At 40.3% G+C, this 17,724-nt stretch overlaps 1 protein-coding gene and 1 pseudogene across 1 annotated transcript in view; both read left to right on the plus strand.

Annotated features, from left to right (window-relative positions):
• Positions 1-4,163: 4,163 nt before the first annotated feature.
• Positions 4,164-9,906, plus strand: LOC133423236 (uncharacterized; annotated as a pseudogene).
• A 6,254-nt stretch (positions 9,907-16,160) lies between these two features.
• arhgap29a (Rho GTPase activating protein 29a) overlaps positions 16,161-17,724 on the plus strand; it is a 36,613-nt gene continuing 35,049 nt past the window's right edge. The window contains exons 1-2 of the mRNA XM_061713075.1: positions 16,161-16,326; positions 17,339-17,720. Of these exons, the coding sequence (XP_061569059.1) occupies positions 17,438-17,720 (283 nt within the window). The 5' untranslated portion in view covers positions 16,161-16,326; positions 17,339-17,437. The remainder of the gene's footprint in view (positions 16,327-17,338; positions 17,721-17,724) is intronic.

Consider the following 17,724-nt stretch of genomic DNA (forward strand, 5'->3'; position numbering starts at 1 on the left):
ACGCTCCAACTTTCCCTCACTCGTGAACCAAACCCCGAGATACTGACCTGCAAGTTATATTACATTAAAATCACATCTGGCTGAACCACACACACACACACACACACACACACACACACACACACACACACACACACACACACACACACACACACACACACACCAACGAGGGAAACCGAAGCCTGTGCAGCGATCTCATTACTTAAAGCAGCAGACTTTTGAGCAAATTGCGCCTCATGTGTCGTGTTGCGGCCGGACGGCGCTCGGCTTTCAGTTCTGGTGTTCTGCATTCAGGCTGCAATCAGAGAAACATGCAAGGACTCCGTTAGCAAGGAAGCAGGTGTCCTCGTGGAACCACTTCATCAGGATTAGTCGTCAATATAAATCCACAAAAGCAAACTGAACATTTTTAACAACGAGGTTGTAGCACGTCTCGTTGCTACGAGGTCACACAGGACAGCAGACACCGGGATCTGGGTAGAAATCTTTTATTTTTCCACCAAACGTTTTCAATCTCTTTCCAGAGGCACACGTGCATCAGCACCTTCAGCAGAGCTGCACCTCCGCTCCGCTCTGCTTCTGTCCTCTCCCGTCTCCAGAGCCCGCACATCTATCTATCTATCTATCTATCTAATTTATTAGAATCTAATAATCCATAATGGCTTTTAATGAATTATCACAGTCAGACTAAACCTTATGTTCAGCTAGGGCTGGGCGATATGGACCAAAAGTCATATCTCGATATTTTCTAGCTAAATGGCGATACTCGATATACAGTATATCTCGATATTTTTTCTGTGCCATAATTGGGGTTTCCCCCAAAGCATTATAGCATAGCATCTCTGTTAGCTTCATTTTTTTCTGAGGCAAACCCTTAAAAAAACAGTCAGTTTTAATACAAAGCCTCGTGCCAAATGTCACACAGGTACCTTTGTTAACAGAGGTCTGCACAATATCAAAATGTATAAAACAAATGAAATAAAAATAAACTGCCTGCATATATAGAATAAAAATGCTTCTTGAATAAAATAAAACAAATATCCCTTTCCTGCATAACAATTAAATTAAAATACACTGTACAATTACAGTTTTTCTCAGTCGCTTTGGTGCTTTTCTCAGATCACTCTTAACATTTGCACAACACTTAGTGCATTTCTCAGAACAATTATCACAAACTGCAAAACCTAGTGGATGACCTGCAAAAGCGCGTCACTTGCTCAAAATGGATTGTCTATCCCTCAAAAGCAAGTACTCATGTCAATGAAACTGTCAGTGTCGTCAAAATGAGAAGTCCTGTCACCATCGTTTATGAGCATGATAGTCAAATGGCTTTGTCATGTTTTCATTAGGACACTATATTCTCTAAGAGTTTTCTAATGTAAAAAAAAAGGTCAGGACTTTGGTGACACTACCTGAAAATGCTCAAGGCAGAACTATACACTACTTGTACAGCCATTTGAAAACTACAGTAAAGTTACACATTGCTGTAGTTAGGGGAGTAACTGAGTACAAGACACTGAATATGTATGTTTCACATTTTTACTGTATGCTCTTTGCAATTCTACAGCATTGTGCAAAAGAAAAATACACTACAGTCACTAATTTACTGTAGAACAAACATAAGAAACACCTTTTTGGTAAAGCTGTGCACAAATGTGAACAATACACTATAGCAGTACATATTCTAACTGAACATAGGTACAGTAAATCATTCTGGCACATCCAGACGTTCCTGTCTGTCTGGCCACATATTTTCATCTACATCACAACGGATATCATCCCTTGCAATGCAACGAGGAAAGTATCTTCTGGAGTGGCGAATCCACCCTCTGCATGAATCTGCTGTGATGTCGTCACATGCTGCATCCATGGCTGCTAGCAGGGCCATTTGTGTATGTGGACGCCGGTCATAAACCTTCCACCTCCAAGCAGAAAAAAACTCCTCAATCGGATTAAGGAATGGGGAGTAGGGAGGGAGATACTCGACCAGCATCCTGTCATCATGTGCAGCAAACCACTGCCTGACCAGAGGTGAAAGGTGAAAACGGACATTATCCCATACAACGACATAATTGCTCTGTTGGCCTCCACCCCTCTCATTCTCGGGGATTATATCCCTGTAAAGAGAGTCTAAAAAAGTGAGCAGGTGTTGTGTATTATATGGACCAATGCGTGGGATATGGGTGAGGACTCCATTCTCCGAGATGGCTGCACACATTGTGATATTTCCTCCGCGTTGGCCTGGGATGTCAGTGGTTGCTCTCTGTCCTATTCTATTCCTTCCACGCCTTCTACCTTTGGCCAGATTGAAACCCGCCTCATCGATGTAGATGAATGTGTGCAGTGGTTCCCTTGCTTCCAGCTCCAGTACACGCTTTATTGAGAGAGAGAGAGAGAGAGAGAGAGAGAGAGAGAGAGAGAGAGAGAGAGAGAGAGAGAGAGAGAGAGAGAGAGAGAGAGAGAGAGAGAGAGAGAGAGAGAGAGAGAGAGAGAGAGAGAGAGAGAGAGAGAGAGAGAGAGAGAGAGAGAGAATTGCTAGTGTACTGCATGGGACTACACAAAGTAAAACAGTTTACAGTGCTGAAAATTACAGTATACATAGAAGACATGTTTTACCTGTACATACTGGTGACGGATCTCCTTCACTCTGTCACTGTTCCGGTCAAATGGCACTTTGTACAATTGTTTCATGCGCATTTCATTTCTTTTGAGCACTCTATCAATTGTAGCAATTGACACAGATTCAATATTGCCAAATACATTGTTATCCTCTATGACAGCGCTTTGAATTTCTCTCAACCTTATTGCATTGTTTGCAATCACCATTGCACAAATGGCTTCCTCTTGCTGCGGGGTAAAAAGGGGACCTCTTCCACCTCTGTGAGGTTGTCTTTCAATCCTATGTGGTGCAGAGTAAATGCACAGTACATGAGATATTACTGTATGAGATGTTGGATTACTGTCAAATACTATACATACCTGTTCTCCCTTCGAAATGTTTGAATGATTGAATTCACAGTGGTTCTTCCAACATTTGGCTGCACCCTCCGACCAGCCTCAGCCATTGTGAGGCCGTGATTGATAACATGGTCCACAATTGTAGCCCTAATTTCATTAGGAATATGCGTATGTATTCGGCCTCTTCGGCCTCTTCCCCCTCTTCCCCCTCTTCCCCCTCTTCCCCTGTTTTGTCCCCTTCCCCTCCCCCTTCCCCTTCCTCCCCGCATCCTCACCCCTCTTCCACCATGCTGACCTTCCATTTCTGTGTCACAGAATTGTAGAAATGGTACACATGTCTTGCTCGGTCTATATATGCTTGCCAAGTGATGGTTCATGGGATTCAGCCCTGAGTGATTGTGGACAAGTGGCTTGTCATTGGTTGCAACTAAATGCTTCACACACCTCCTCATGAGTGAAAACTGAAGTTCACCTGAGAGCAATTGTTCAATTTAGAGAGATTTCCAGGAAAAAATGATAAAGAAAGGTATTACAGTAAATTAGCTTGACACAATTTGATAACTTGTTCAACAATTTTGTATGTAATGACTAAAGCAATGAAATGAGGACTATTAGTTTTTTAGGAAATGACTATTCAGCGTCCATAAGTATAGTTCATTTTGACTGACATGACATAAACAAATGATAATGTTGTAAAACAGCAGAGAATTGTATGAGAGCAACTGATACATGTCCAAAAGCATTTGCAATTTGTTCAGAGGAAGGAGAAACTGCTACTATGATGTGGACAAAGGACTACATGTTGTGGAGGTTGAACTAATAGTTATGAGAACTTTCATTCTGATCTGAGAATAGCAGCAAAGCGACTGAGAAAAACTGTAATACAATGTAGACAGTAACAGGCAGACTTTTCCACTGAGGTTGACAGTTGTGCAAATAACAAAACATTTGTGCAAATCTCAAATAAAACATTCAAGTCAATTTGTCACAAAATAAGCTATATCAAAATCATTTTTAAAAAAAATGTAAAAAAAAAAAAAAAAAGGAAAAATTATTATTATTTTTTTTTTTTTTTAATCGATATAAACGATATTGTCTCGTACCATATCGTGTTTGAAAATATATCGATATATATTAAAATCTCGATATATCGCCCAGCCCTATGTTCAGCTTATTAACACAACTGTGCTGGTTTTTAATGAAGCTGTGAGAGTCATGTTCTTTGACTTCTCCAGTGCTTTTAACACCATCCAGCCATCGCTGCTCAGGGGGAGGCTGGAGGAAGCAGGAGTGGACTGTCACCCGGCTGCATGGACCATCGACTACCTCACCAACAGGCCGCAGTACGTGAGGCTCCGCAACTGTGTGTCTGATGTGGTGGTCTGCAGCACGGGGGCCCCGCAGGTACAGTGCTCGCTCCATTCCTCTTCACACTATACACCTCAGATTTCCACCACAACACAGAATCCTGCCGTCTCCAGAAATTCTCCGATGACTCCGCCATCGTGGGACGCGTGTCCAGGGGGGACGATCTGGAGTACAGGGGGGTCATCGCCGACTTTGTTACATGGTGCAAACTGAACCATCTGCAAATCAACACCAGCAAGACGAAGGAGGTGGTGATCGACTTCGACAGGAACCCTCTGCCTCTTGCACCGGTGAACATCCAGGGGCTGGACATTGAGACGGTGGAGGAGTATAAGTACCTGGGTGTTACCTGGAGGAGTACAAGTACCTGGGTGTTCACCTCAACAACAAACTGGACTGGTCTCACAACACCGACGCCCTGTACAAGAAGGGCCAGAGTCGACTCCACCTGCTGAGGAGACTGAGGTCCTTCGGTGTGTGCAGAGGCGGAGCTAGAGGGGGGGCCGGGGTAGCACTGGACCCCCCTGAAATCTGATTGGTCCCCCCAAGTGCCACCCCAGATGATTGACATATCAGGGCACCGCGTACGTCTTGTAGAAAGGAGCCAGTTGCGTTTTGAAATCAGTGACTCCTGACTGCTATGTCCCTCCTGTACAGTAGTTGGCGCTATGTACCACAAAGATTTGTAATCCACCTTATTAGGAGGAGAAGAAGAATCGCCACAGAAGAGGAAGATTTGAATTAGTGTCAGACGTTATCTTTGCTGGAGTGCCTGGAGCCAAATTTGATCTTGAAAATGGCTAAGAGATCGATAAAATAAAAAGAGGAAGAGGAGGAGAAGGTACATATCCTTGATGGACAGTGAAGTCCTCAGTCACATTTTAAAATCACTTTTGTGTTCAGATAGGAGATCGTTTTGCTCCGGGCCACGGGTATCAAGCTAACGTTAATGTTACATCTCATGGCGTCTACAGAATCACCACTGTCAGTTTCCATCGGCCGCTCCACATTAACGTCTACATTTAATTCGGGTTCCCGCTTATATTTACGTTTTTCTGTTTGTGAGTGAGTAACTGTGAATGAGTAAAGCCTGAATTATGGTTCTGCATTAAACCAGCGCAGAGCCTACGCCGTTGCCGTGACGCCGTCGTGAACCCTTCGGACTTCTCCGTCACTCCATTTCGCCGCGGTGCAGTACCCCCCCAGAGTGCTAGTTGATACTTTGTTTAGCTTCCGGCTTTCCCGGGTCACAGTGAATCAAAGAGATAAGGACAAATATTGTGCAAAAAAACAAAACAACCCAAAAAAAAAAAATCGCACACACACGAAGAAAAGAGCGCTGAAAGTTCACTACTGCTTCACGAACCGGAACCGGAAATGCGTTGCTACCAAGCAAACCAATCACAGCCCTCTCCGTCTGCGTTGGGTCTGCGTCGCCGCAACGTGTAGTTACATTTTTTGGGAGGTGCTTTTCTTTTGTACTTTTGTACATTTTGTACAGTGTGAATAAACTTAAATTTATATATACACAAATCTCATCTCCTGTGCTTAATATGTACATTTCAACATTTAGAGACTCCGATTGCAATGGATTGTTCGAGAAACTAATTCATTGTCATAGTCTGTGGACCCCTGAAATAGCCTTGGCCCCCCTCTCGCCCCCCCCCAAGGTTAAAAGTCTAGCTCCGCCACTGGGTGTGTGCAGGGAGCTCTTAAGGACTTTCTATGACTCTGTGGTAGCGTCTGCCATATTCTATGCAGTGGTCTGCTGGAGCTGCGGGAGCTCGGAGAGAGACAGGAAGAGACTGAACCGACTGGTCAGGAGGGCTGGCTCGGTTCTTGGTTGTATCTGGACTCTGCTGAGAAGGTGGGTGAGAGGAGGATGCTGGTCAAGCTGAACTCCATCATGGACAACCCTCTCACCCCCTACATGACACCGTGGGAGCATCAGCAGCTCCTTCAGCTAAAGACTGCTCCACCCGCTGCAAGAAGGAACGCTACCGCAGGTCCTTCGTCCCCACAGCCATCAGACTCTATAATAACCAACTGTAGCCACCCGAGTGCAATAACCTGTCTCTTTGAAAGTGCAATAACCTTTGCCCGCTAAATACCTCACGTATTTTTGCACATGTAAATATTAGCCGTTTTTTTGTGTTTACTATTTTTTCTCTTGTACATTACTCATTTTTCTACATTTTATATTGCTCTTTTTTTATTATTTAGCGAAATATTGGTTATTTCTATTTTAATTTTTTGTATAAACCGTTGAGCGTGTGTGTGTTTGGCTGCTGCACGATTGAATTTCTCCTCTGGGAGATCAATAAAGTCTTCTATTCTATTCTATTCTATTCTATTCTATTCTATTCTATTCTATTCTATATGACACACAAACAGATTATGTTTACATTAACAACGATTAATATGTTTTTCTTACATGTGGTGCTCAGAAAAATCCTGCAGTTAACCACACGTACGTGAACGCATCATGGCTGCCACATGTATCATCAGCACGGGTTTGTATTTGCTCAATATTAATAACTTCCTCCCGTAGAATAAAGAGGAACCTCAGAGCTCGATAGATGAATATTATGTACACAGATGAAGTAAGTATATGTGTCTGAACATGGCAGTACCCCAATAATGAAAATGTCAATACAAGCAGGTCCAAACATAGTAACACACCCATCCAGGTGGCGGCGCTCAGGAGACATAAAAGCACAAAAGACAACAACGTTAACTGTAGAAATCCAGACATCTACCAGAATATGATGTGTATGTTATCACTGAAGGGATCCCAAATTATAAACTTTATCAAAAAGGAATATGTAGTTTACACCGAGAATTCTGGGGAGAAGTTTAGTTGATTTAGTTCCTCAAAGTCCTGTGTGATTGTGACTCATTTTAAACTGTGAGACATGTTGCCTCTTGGGAGAAGCGACGGCGAGCTGTACGGAGACAGAAAAGTTGATGTCTTGTGCTGATCTGTTATTTTAGAAACAAGAAGTTTAGGGTTGAGTTCACTGACAGCAGAGACACTCAGACAGCTCTTAACAGTTAACTAGTGGTTTTCTAGCTTTTTTGAGCACCTATATACATATATTTTTTATATATTATATTTTATATATGTATATACGTATATACACAATTTTTGAGCATGTGTATATATATATACATATATATATACATATATATATATATATATATATATATATATATATATATATATATATATATATATATATATATATATATATATATATATATATATATATATATATATATATATATATATATATATACATATGCATACACAGGACTGTCTCAGAAAATTAGAATATTGTGATAAAGTCCTTTATTTTCTGTAATGCAAAAATGTCATATTATTCTGGATTCATTACAAATCAACTGAAATATTGCAAGCCTTTTATTATTTTAATATTGCTGATCATGGCTTACAGCTTAAGAAAACTCAAATATCCTATCTCAAAAAATTAGAATATTCTGGGAATCTTAATCTTAAACTGTAAACCATAATCATCAATATTAAAATAATAAAAGGCTTGCAATATTTCAGTTGATTTGTAATTAATTCAGAATGTATGATGTTTTTGTTTTTTTAATTGCATTACAGAAAATAAACTATTTAAACTATTATTATTATTATTACTATTATTATTATTTATTTTATTTTAAACTATTATTATATATATATATATATATATATATATATATAGTTTTATATAAGTTTTTTTTTAAGTCTTGTTTTTTTTGAAGAGGGAAAAAAGCAGTCCAGAAGCAGATTTTGTTTGACAGGTTCACATCTGTGTTCAATCTCTGACCCTCCATTCTATGATTCTGTGCTCCGTGCAAGAAGATGCATTTTTTCTATCTTCTCCAAATGCACACAGTGCAGCATATTCTGTCCCTGGCAATGAGTATGTCCTTTATTCCTCATGTCAGACGCTTCTCATTGCTGCATTTGTTTGAAGTATTTGGACAAGCTGTGGAGATGTTTTCCATGTCTGTGGTTTGTTGCAGGCCGCTGCTGCAGAGGGAGCAGAGCCCGCCGAGGGCCTGACGGCAGCGTCACGGAGAGACAGCTGGATTCAAGAAGTGTCTTCCTCCAGAACACCAGGATCACGACGGGGAGAACTAACACGGTGCACATCACCTTTGTGCCAAAAATGGTATGTTTGAATAACATTTATCAATGTATCTTCCACTTGAGAGTCACTTGTTGTCAGTACTTGAGTTTTAAAAAAAAAATCAGGGGGGATGGTGGATTTTATCATATGGGGACAGATAATTTGTGCTGATTACAAATAATATAATATATTACAAATAATACCACTGACCAAAACAGCTGCAGAAATACTGCAGGAATGACATAGCAGCAGTTAAATGCAGCCTTCTGTAAGCTTTAAATATCCACTGGGCTTACATCAAATACATCAAAACACAACAATAAAAAACTGTTTTCTGAACTTATCAATATGACTCTGTCCTTCACAGGATAAGTAAAATGGATCACTGCAAAAACTCAAAATCTTAACAAGAATATTTGTCTTATTTCTAGTTAAAATGTCTCATTTTAGTAAAACAAATCTCATTACACTTAAAACAAGACTCATCACTGGAAAAAACAACAATTTTCACCTGTTTCAAGTAGATTTTCACTTAAAATAAGTAGAAAAATCTGCCAGTGGAACAAGATTTTATTGCTTATAATGAGTGAAAATTTACTTGAAAAAGGCGAAAATTGTCAAATAAGTTATTTTTCTGGTGATGATTCTAAATGTTGAAATAGCAGTAAAACCACATTCATTGATGAAATGACATAAGGGATGGAAAGGGGGGATGATTTTGACCATTTTTATTTCAGGGGGGGATGCCTTCCCCCCTCATCCCCCCTCAACTCCAGTACTGCTTGTTGTTTGTATCATATTAATGGTGGGCAGCTGTGACCCCGGCGTGTCCTTCCACATCAGGTTTGGGGCAGCGTTCCAACCAGCAGCCAGATCATGTCAAAGACAGAGAGACGACAGGAGCCCTGGACCCTGGAGGAGGATTCTGGAGCTCACGAGAACCAAAGACCAGCCGGAGGAGAGGAAGGAGAGGAAGGAGAGATCACAGCTCTCATCGTTTCAAATCACAGCTGCATCTTTACATCTGTTCATTTAATGTGAAGACAGACTTCCAGTGCACGTATCGATCATGGCAGCATAAACGCAAAGAGAAATGAGAAGAATTTAGAATGTATTAAAGGATAGCCCTTTGAGATGTAACATCTCATTTTCAAGGGGGTCCCATAAAACATAAAACATTACAATATATTACATTACAGTACAGACATACAGTACATACATGACATAAAACAAACACAGACATCTTGCTCACCCCCTCCCACACACAACCCCCCACATCCGTCTAGTTCAGGGGTCGGCAACCCAACATGTTGAAAGAGCCATATTGGACCAAAAACATAAAAAACAAATATGTCTGGAGCCGCAAAAAATGAAAAGTCTAGTATAAGCCTTAGAATGAAGACAACACATGCTGCATCTATTTATATTAGTTATAACTCGGGGAAGATTTTTTTTTTTTCATTATGCACTTCAAGAAAAAAAATCTGTTTGGTCTTATTAATGTCCCGTCCCCAGCAAAAAGTACATGCAGGTTATGCCGTTATATCGTCCCTACCAATGTTGAGACCAAACCTACGCCCTTGTCTGCAGCATCTGGACCTGCAGAAGGATGGAGAGGCTGATGGAGGCTGCAGAGGGGACCACTGAGAAACAGCACACATGGCTCCCTTTTTCTTTCTTTCTTTCCTCCCTTCCTCATTTCTCTCTCTGCACGCCAGAAGTGTCAAGTAACGAAGTACAAATACTTTGTTACCTTACTTAAGTAGAAATTTTGGTTATCTATACTTCACTGGAGTAATTATTTTTCAGTCGACTTTTTACTTTTACTCCTTACATTTTCACGCAATTATCTGTACTTTTTACTCCTTACATTTTAAAAACAGCCCCGTTACTCTATTTCATTTCGGCCTTTAAAAAAAAACTATCCAGTTAAATTGCTCCATCCGGATAGAGTGAATTTGGTTGTGGTTGTTTCAGATGTTCTTGTCCAGTTTTGTTCTTCCATCCGTTCCCTCAGATTCCTGCAACTAAACTTGGATGTATATTCCAATAAAGGTTAGGATAAATGATAACATGCCTCTGAAGTTTGACTTTTTGCACCATTACAATACTTAAAGGCAACTAGTCATCATATCTCCTGCTCTCTGAAACACATGTTAATGCTCAATAGTACACATATATGGTTCTTTAATGTATTTGCATTATTCTAAGATGAATTCATTTTCAATGGCTTTTGTCCTTAATGGCTTTTTTCCCCCTTACATTACTTTTACTTTTATACTTTAAGTAGTTTTGAAACCAGTACTTTTATACTTTTACTTGAGTAAAAAACTTTGAGTTGATACTTCAACTTCTACAGGAGTATTTTTAAACTCTAGTATCTATACTTCTACCTGAGTAATGAATGTGAATACTGAAGACACCTCTGAAAATCATAAGTAAGTTTTGTCACCTTAAGTGGTGCTGATATCTGGTATGGCCCATGTCTGGCCCTTAAATCATTACAGTTAGAATTAGAAAGCAGCGGTCGCGGTGACGCAGATCGCGTCACGGCCCGGATTCCTCGCGTGGCGTTGCCATGGAGACGAATTTGCAAGTGAACGGTTGCGCTTTTTAAAGTTTAACGGACGGCAGAAAACCAACCCCCGACCCGACGTGCTGTCTGTTTGGTCGGCAGGACGTTAAAAAGCGATAAAAAAAAGGATTTAAAGGTGTCTGAAACGAGCGACAGAGACCCCCAGGTAAGAGCTGAGATTACTTGCTGTTGGTCCGGCCAGTACTCGAGTTGTAAAAAACAATCAGGGGGGATGGTGGATTTTATCATATGGGGACAGATAATTTATGCTGATTACAAATAATATAATATATTACAAATAATAGCAGTGACCAAAACACCTGCAGAAATACTGCAGGAATGACATAGCAGCAGTTGTGGGGGTAGCAGCCTAAGCAGCAAGGGCCAGACCTCCCTCTACCCAGTCACCTCCTCCAGGTCCTCTGGGAGGCACCAAGGTGTACCAAGGAATGATGCATCTTGCATTATGTCACCAGTGCCCCCTGGTCTGGCTCAGCAAAGTCAAAATACATGTGTATTGTTGGTATTAAGGGTATTTTATATTTTACTGTCAATTCCTGCAAAAACATTTTTTATAATGTTGGTGACAGCTTGATTTCTGAGGTGTATACATTTTTTACGTGCAGCTAAATATCTTTTTGAAAACTTAAAGGGGACCTATTATGAAAAACTATTTTTCTCTTCTTTAACATATATAAAGTGGTCTCCCCTGCCAACTCAGAGAAGGAGGAAAGCAACCAAATTCTGCAGTGTCTGTACAGCCGCCCGGATGAGCCATCCAGTGTGATGTGACTTCTACGAGCCGTTCAGATTCTGCTCCCTTTCATTACGTAACCAAAATGCAATTTACAGAGGTTGGCCTCCGATGCGTGAAACCACGACCACAACTAACTCCGCCGGCCGGAGCTACCGCCATTTTTTCGTAGCGGTGTATCGCGTCATTCAATCAGCCAATCAGCACAGAGCCTCATTATCATAGCCCCGCCCACTCAGAATCCCGCATAGATAATGAGGTTAGAGACTGGGATGATAAAGACATCGCTCAGAGGCTGAATTTCTAATTTATTTAGCAAAAACAATCAAAAGCTTGTTTTTAAGACTTTCAAGGCCTGTTTAAAATAGGTATTAGATGCCATAATAGGTCCCCTTTAAGCTTCATTGACGATTACACCAAAGAGGTAATTGGCTTTGCAGTAAAAAGTAGAATACACACCAAATATATTGATGTCGAAAAATCTCAATTACATAATGTACACACAGACACATAAATGTAACCCAGGTACAGTGAGTTGAACAACCAACAACAAGAACTGATCCTTCACCCTTTCATCAAAAAGTGAGTATCCACCGTGGTCCTCAGTGTAAACATCTCAACTATCAAGGGTAAGAATCCTGCTTCACCTTTCATTTCTTACATTTTCCAACCTGGTCTCCTCCTGTAGTTATATCAAGAGTTTTAAAGCATATATGATTATCTTTCGCTTATACCTTCTAACAATCAAAATTTACTTTTGTGTGGGGAAGAGATGCAGAGGCAGGAGCACCAAAACACTCATATACAATAAACATAAACTGCACACGCAGGAAAAGCTAAACATTCAACGTGTTGATCCAGTCTCGATCACGTAGTCTTCTAATTCTAGTTTTTAACATCTTTCTTTTGTTTTTTCTTAGAAAAACATCCAGATGAAGTTCTACGTATAGACAAGTAAAACTCATACAAGAAGCATCACAGAATGACCATGTTTGGCTTGAATGTATTTATGTATTTGTATAAAGCCTCCTCACTAAGCTGTATATATGTTGACATTAACTTGTCCTTCAGACTTCTTCAGGTGATACATTTACATCAGTCCTCATGTAATTCAATCCTCTCCTTTTAAGGGCTGTTACAACTGCAACTGTTCACCCAGCTGTGCTCGGAGGGGATTGGTCCAGGTCCACACGCCTTCATCTCTGCCTTCCCCATTGGTTGCAGTCCATCCAATCACCGGACCAGATCCAGGAAATAAAAGACACTCAACCTTCATTCAGCTGTTTGCTCAGCTACAGCCTCAACCTTGTGACCTGATGATTGTACTTTTGGCTTGTGGGTAATTGTATAGGTAGTTAGATCTATTAGAAAGCTCTTTATTTATATATTTGTAGCTCTGGTACCCTCTGATTTACTTCTGTGGTTTTGAGTTGACTGTTAGAAGTCTCCTTCTTTAGGTTAAACTAAACTTTTGGCTTTGCTTTTTGTTTGGTTAGTTCTGATAGCTTTTACACCGGAGTTGAAATAGGTAGAATTTTGTTTTAGTAAATGCCTTTTGTGTATAAACAGCTGTTTGGATGATCCCTTTGTACTTAGTTTATGGTGCTGCTCCCCTTGTGTATCCAGAAGACCAGTGTTTAGTCATGTCGGGATATTGAGTAACTGGCTTATTTTCAGATGGGGACGTTTTGATATTGACATTACCCACTGTGTGCCTGTTTCTTTTTCTTCTTTGGCTTAACAATAAACTTCTGTGATTCACATTTTACAACTTGTCACAATTCCCTTTGTTGCGACTCCCCGACCCCGGCAGAGCCGGGTCATAACAATCTGCTGAAAGACGTACTGATGAAGCTTCCTCTCCTGATGTTTACAATCTGCTCTCACGTCCTCCATCTTCTCTCCAACCTTGATTACATTCACCCAGGTTCCAGATTTTCACTGTACAAAGACAGTTTTCTAAAAGATCACGATGACTTGAGAGAAGTGTAAAAGTGGATCTTCACTAGTGGGGGGTGTTTACAGAGAAATCCACCTGAGGAGAAAGAATCCCAATTATTAGTCTGCAGTACACAAATGTACCACAAGATGTCATTCGTCTGCACTGTATCACAGGAGACTGCAGAGATGCATCTGCAGAGACTGCTGCTGTTGACAAGCATCTGAGTTCTTTGCTGGGTACAAAGGTTTACTTTTTTTATGATATATTTTTTTATTATCTTTTATTATCATCATTATCTACAATACACAATTAAATGTGTTTACAAACATAAGTCATGTGTCATACAAGAAAAACAAGGACAAGGAATTGGTAAAGTTTTGGATTATACTTCATATGAAAATAACATTTTCTTTAGAAAACAGTAGTTTAGTCGGAAAGTATTTGAACGTCATACTTTCCAACTGCGTGCTTTGCTTTTAAATGGGTTAAAATGTTTTGCTTCTTTCTCTCATTTTGATATTTGTCCATGTGCAAACATTTAAATGCCAAGTAAATATTTAAAGCCTCTGTCTTAAAGTCTTTCAAATTATGCTGCTTTTTTCTTTTCATGAATTCATAGCTGACACTTTCTTGATGATCAGAAACTCTATTTATGAAACAGACCCCCCTTGAAGTCTGTTGTTTTAGTGAAACCTGTTGGTTTTCTGAGCTATCTGGAAAGTAAGTCAGATTATTTTTGTCCTCCTGTGCCCTCTTTTCTTCTTTAATGATTTGGTTAAGGGGAATGCTTCTTCAGTGTGTGCATATTTACACCAAAAGTAAATTGTAAATGTATTTCATGTGTAAAATTGATCCATCTCTAATGTGGACTAGAACAGAACAGAGTTGGTTGCCGTCCAAGCGGAAGGTTGTGGGATCGTCATGCACCAGATTGTCCCTGGGGAGGACGCTGAACCCGACTTTGCCCCCACTGCCCCAGTTGTTCACAGTGCTGGTCCCAAGCCCAGATAAATGAGGAAGGTTGTTTCTGGACAAGCAACACAAAAATGATTTATGCCAAATCTACATTTAGAAACTATCTGATCTGGGACGAAAAGGTTAACAAAAAAGAAAAACCTGGAAAAAAAAACAAATTAACATATGTAGAGTAGCATGAACAACCAATATTTAAGTACATCATGTTGAATTGTGATACACTGAAAAAATCCATAACATTAAGTCCAGAAATGAATTAATTGGAGTAAGTAATGAGTTATTATCACTGAGTTACTAATTGTTTGATATATAACATTCATTCTCATTAAGTAATAATTATTAATGTAAATATAAACAGATATAATTAAGAAAGTACTATTGTATAGTTATTTTTAGTATGAATGTTAATATTAATATTATTAATTCTCTACCAGCTAATAAAAGAAGACAGAGACGACTGTGTTTGGTCCCTCCTCACGTGTGCATTCCTCTGTGAAGATACTTAGAATATACTTTCATAATGCAGTTAAATTTGATAAACAGATTGCATCTGGCATGAGGTCAAATTACCTTCAATGAGGTTCATTTATAAAGTCAAGGCTTATCTACCCTTAATAGTCTTGAGAGAGTGATACACGCTTTTATAACATCTCGCCTTGTTTATTGCAATGCCTTACATGTGGATATGGACTGCTCATTGATCCAACACCTGAGGACCGTGCAAAAACCAGCCACTCGTCGTGTAACAAGAGGGGTCACGCCACCCAGCTGTTGAAACTCTGAGTTGACTCTCCAGTGGCTTTCTGTTCAATTTAGGGTTGACTTTCTTTTCTATTTTTATTCTGTTCTTGACTTTTAAAGCTATGAATGGGTTGGCACCTTCTTATTTGACTGAACTGCTTATACTCATGTTCCAGCGACAGCATTAAAGTCATCCAGTCAGTTGCTTTTAGAGGAAGCAGAACAAGATTCCCATGGGATCTGCTCCAACTAGAACTTTTTACATTTTTGTTTAAGACTCATCTTTTCTTTTCACCGTTTGTTTCGTGTTTTCTCACAAGTGGAGTGTTTTATCCAAAAAGTTTTTATTAGTTTTACCATTGATGTTTTGATTTATTTTTTTCCCTACAATTTAATATTATTTGATTATGTATGTATTAACTTTTGTTATGTAAAACACTTTTGTTTAAAGTTGCTATAAAAATAAAGCTGACTTGACTTGAGTTAAATCCTACCCATGGCATGCAGCGCGGATTTCTCAGAATTTATGCCCAGGAAATGCACTCTGAGAAACTCCACGGGAGGTATATGGTCTTATTGTGGAGTATTTGTGTCTTTAAAACAGCCGGCACCTGTTGTTATGGGAGGACTCCTCAGCGCGCGCATACACGCCAAGCACGACGCACCAATCACAAGTTAGGCTCGGCGTCACGTGACAGAGTAGACTCCAACACGGGAGCAGAAGTGAGCGGTGAACCGGTGTCGCGCTGCAGCGGTGACAGACACGGATAGCGCGCTGTCTATGGATTAACTTGTCTTTTCATCGGACTTTTTATGTTTCACGAGTAAAGGATCTTCCCCTCTGCAATGTTAAAAGATCCAACCAAAGGTTTGTTTTTATTTTTTTTACTCGTTTGGGTTCGTTTAAACGCATCATTTTAGTGCGGAGATCCCATCTGCGGCACGCCGGGATGTATGAGCTCAGGTCCCTGTGATAGTCACGACACCCCCCACAGATCCTGACTTAAATCTGCTTTGTTCATGTCGAAAAATAACATTATTTTGGCCTTTTCTACCTTTTTAAGAGACTAGCTCAGTACTAAAATAACTTGAAGGATATTGTGTCTTTTTCTACGTCCTAATCTTGAGTCCTTCTGCCCAGCCAAACTAAACACAGTGAGTCCAGTCGTGAGAAAAGTCGTTATTTCTTGACATACTTGTTGTTTGGTGAATGTTATCGATGCCGAATAAGGAAATTGACCTTTATAAACCGATATTCCTAATGTGAATTAAATGGTTGGATTTTCTTTGGGAATTATACTGAAAAAGTATTATATTGTCGTCTATTCAGCAGAGTTTCTACATTGTTTACGGATTATCGTGAGAAAGGCAAAACATTTAGTTTAATAAAATAGTTTAATAAGTCAGATGCTGTGTGGTATATGTTATTTACCCCCCCAAAAGTGGCTTCAGACAACCAGCCAGTTAAAGTAAAGCCATGATTGTATTGTAAAAAAGTTACTGACTTACTCATCTTTACAACAAATGAGTCATTTACATGAATCTCTAAAGTGTTGAAACAGTATCCATCCTACTTGTGAAATAATCATGTCTCATTTCTTGTGACATGTCAAACTTTCTGCAGATACTCCAATATCAAGGGAAAAATCCACATGTTGAACATTGTCAACAAAGGGTTGACTCCATTTGTTGACAATACTCTGGTCTGGGATTTGTATGAAATCTAAAGAAGGATAAAGACTCGTCTGGAGTTAATTCTTGTCACAGATTACGCGCCGCTGAATCCCACCGCTGAATGTGACATAGCTTTGAAAAGGTTAACAATGTCATTGTACTGCCATGATCTGGCTGGGATTAATAGTTTTCTTTCTCCTTAACAGTGTTCTCCTTCCCCCTTGTGGTGACTGGTTTCGTGTGAGGACGGGGCTGAGCGAAGGCAACCGGGGATTCAGGCCCAAGGGCCAGGGGATCAGGACGGCATGCTTGCAGCCATGCTGCGCCAGAGCTCTGGCGGAGGATCGGGAGCTGGCGGAGGCAGCAGCACTGGCTTTGGTGGAGCCAAACTTTCTCTAGGCATCTCCCGGCTCTCCAGCTCCAGTTTGGGCTCGGGTGGCCCTGCTAGGGCCCCCAAGAGTGGTCAGGACAGCATTGACAACCCAGATGGCCCCAACTCGGATCCAAACTACATCATGCAGCTCGTCAGCGATGTCCGCAAGTTTGCTGATGTGCTCGTGCAGCTCAAAGAGGTGTTCAACTCCAAAGGTAC

This window comes from Cololabis saira, chromosome 22 (assembly GCF_033807715.1).
Source record: "Cololabis saira isolate AMF1-May2022 chromosome 22, fColSai1.1, whole genome shotgun sequence".
NCBI classification, from domain to species: Eukaryota; Metazoa; Chordata; class Actinopteri; order Beloniformes; family Belonidae; genus Cololabis; species Cololabis saira.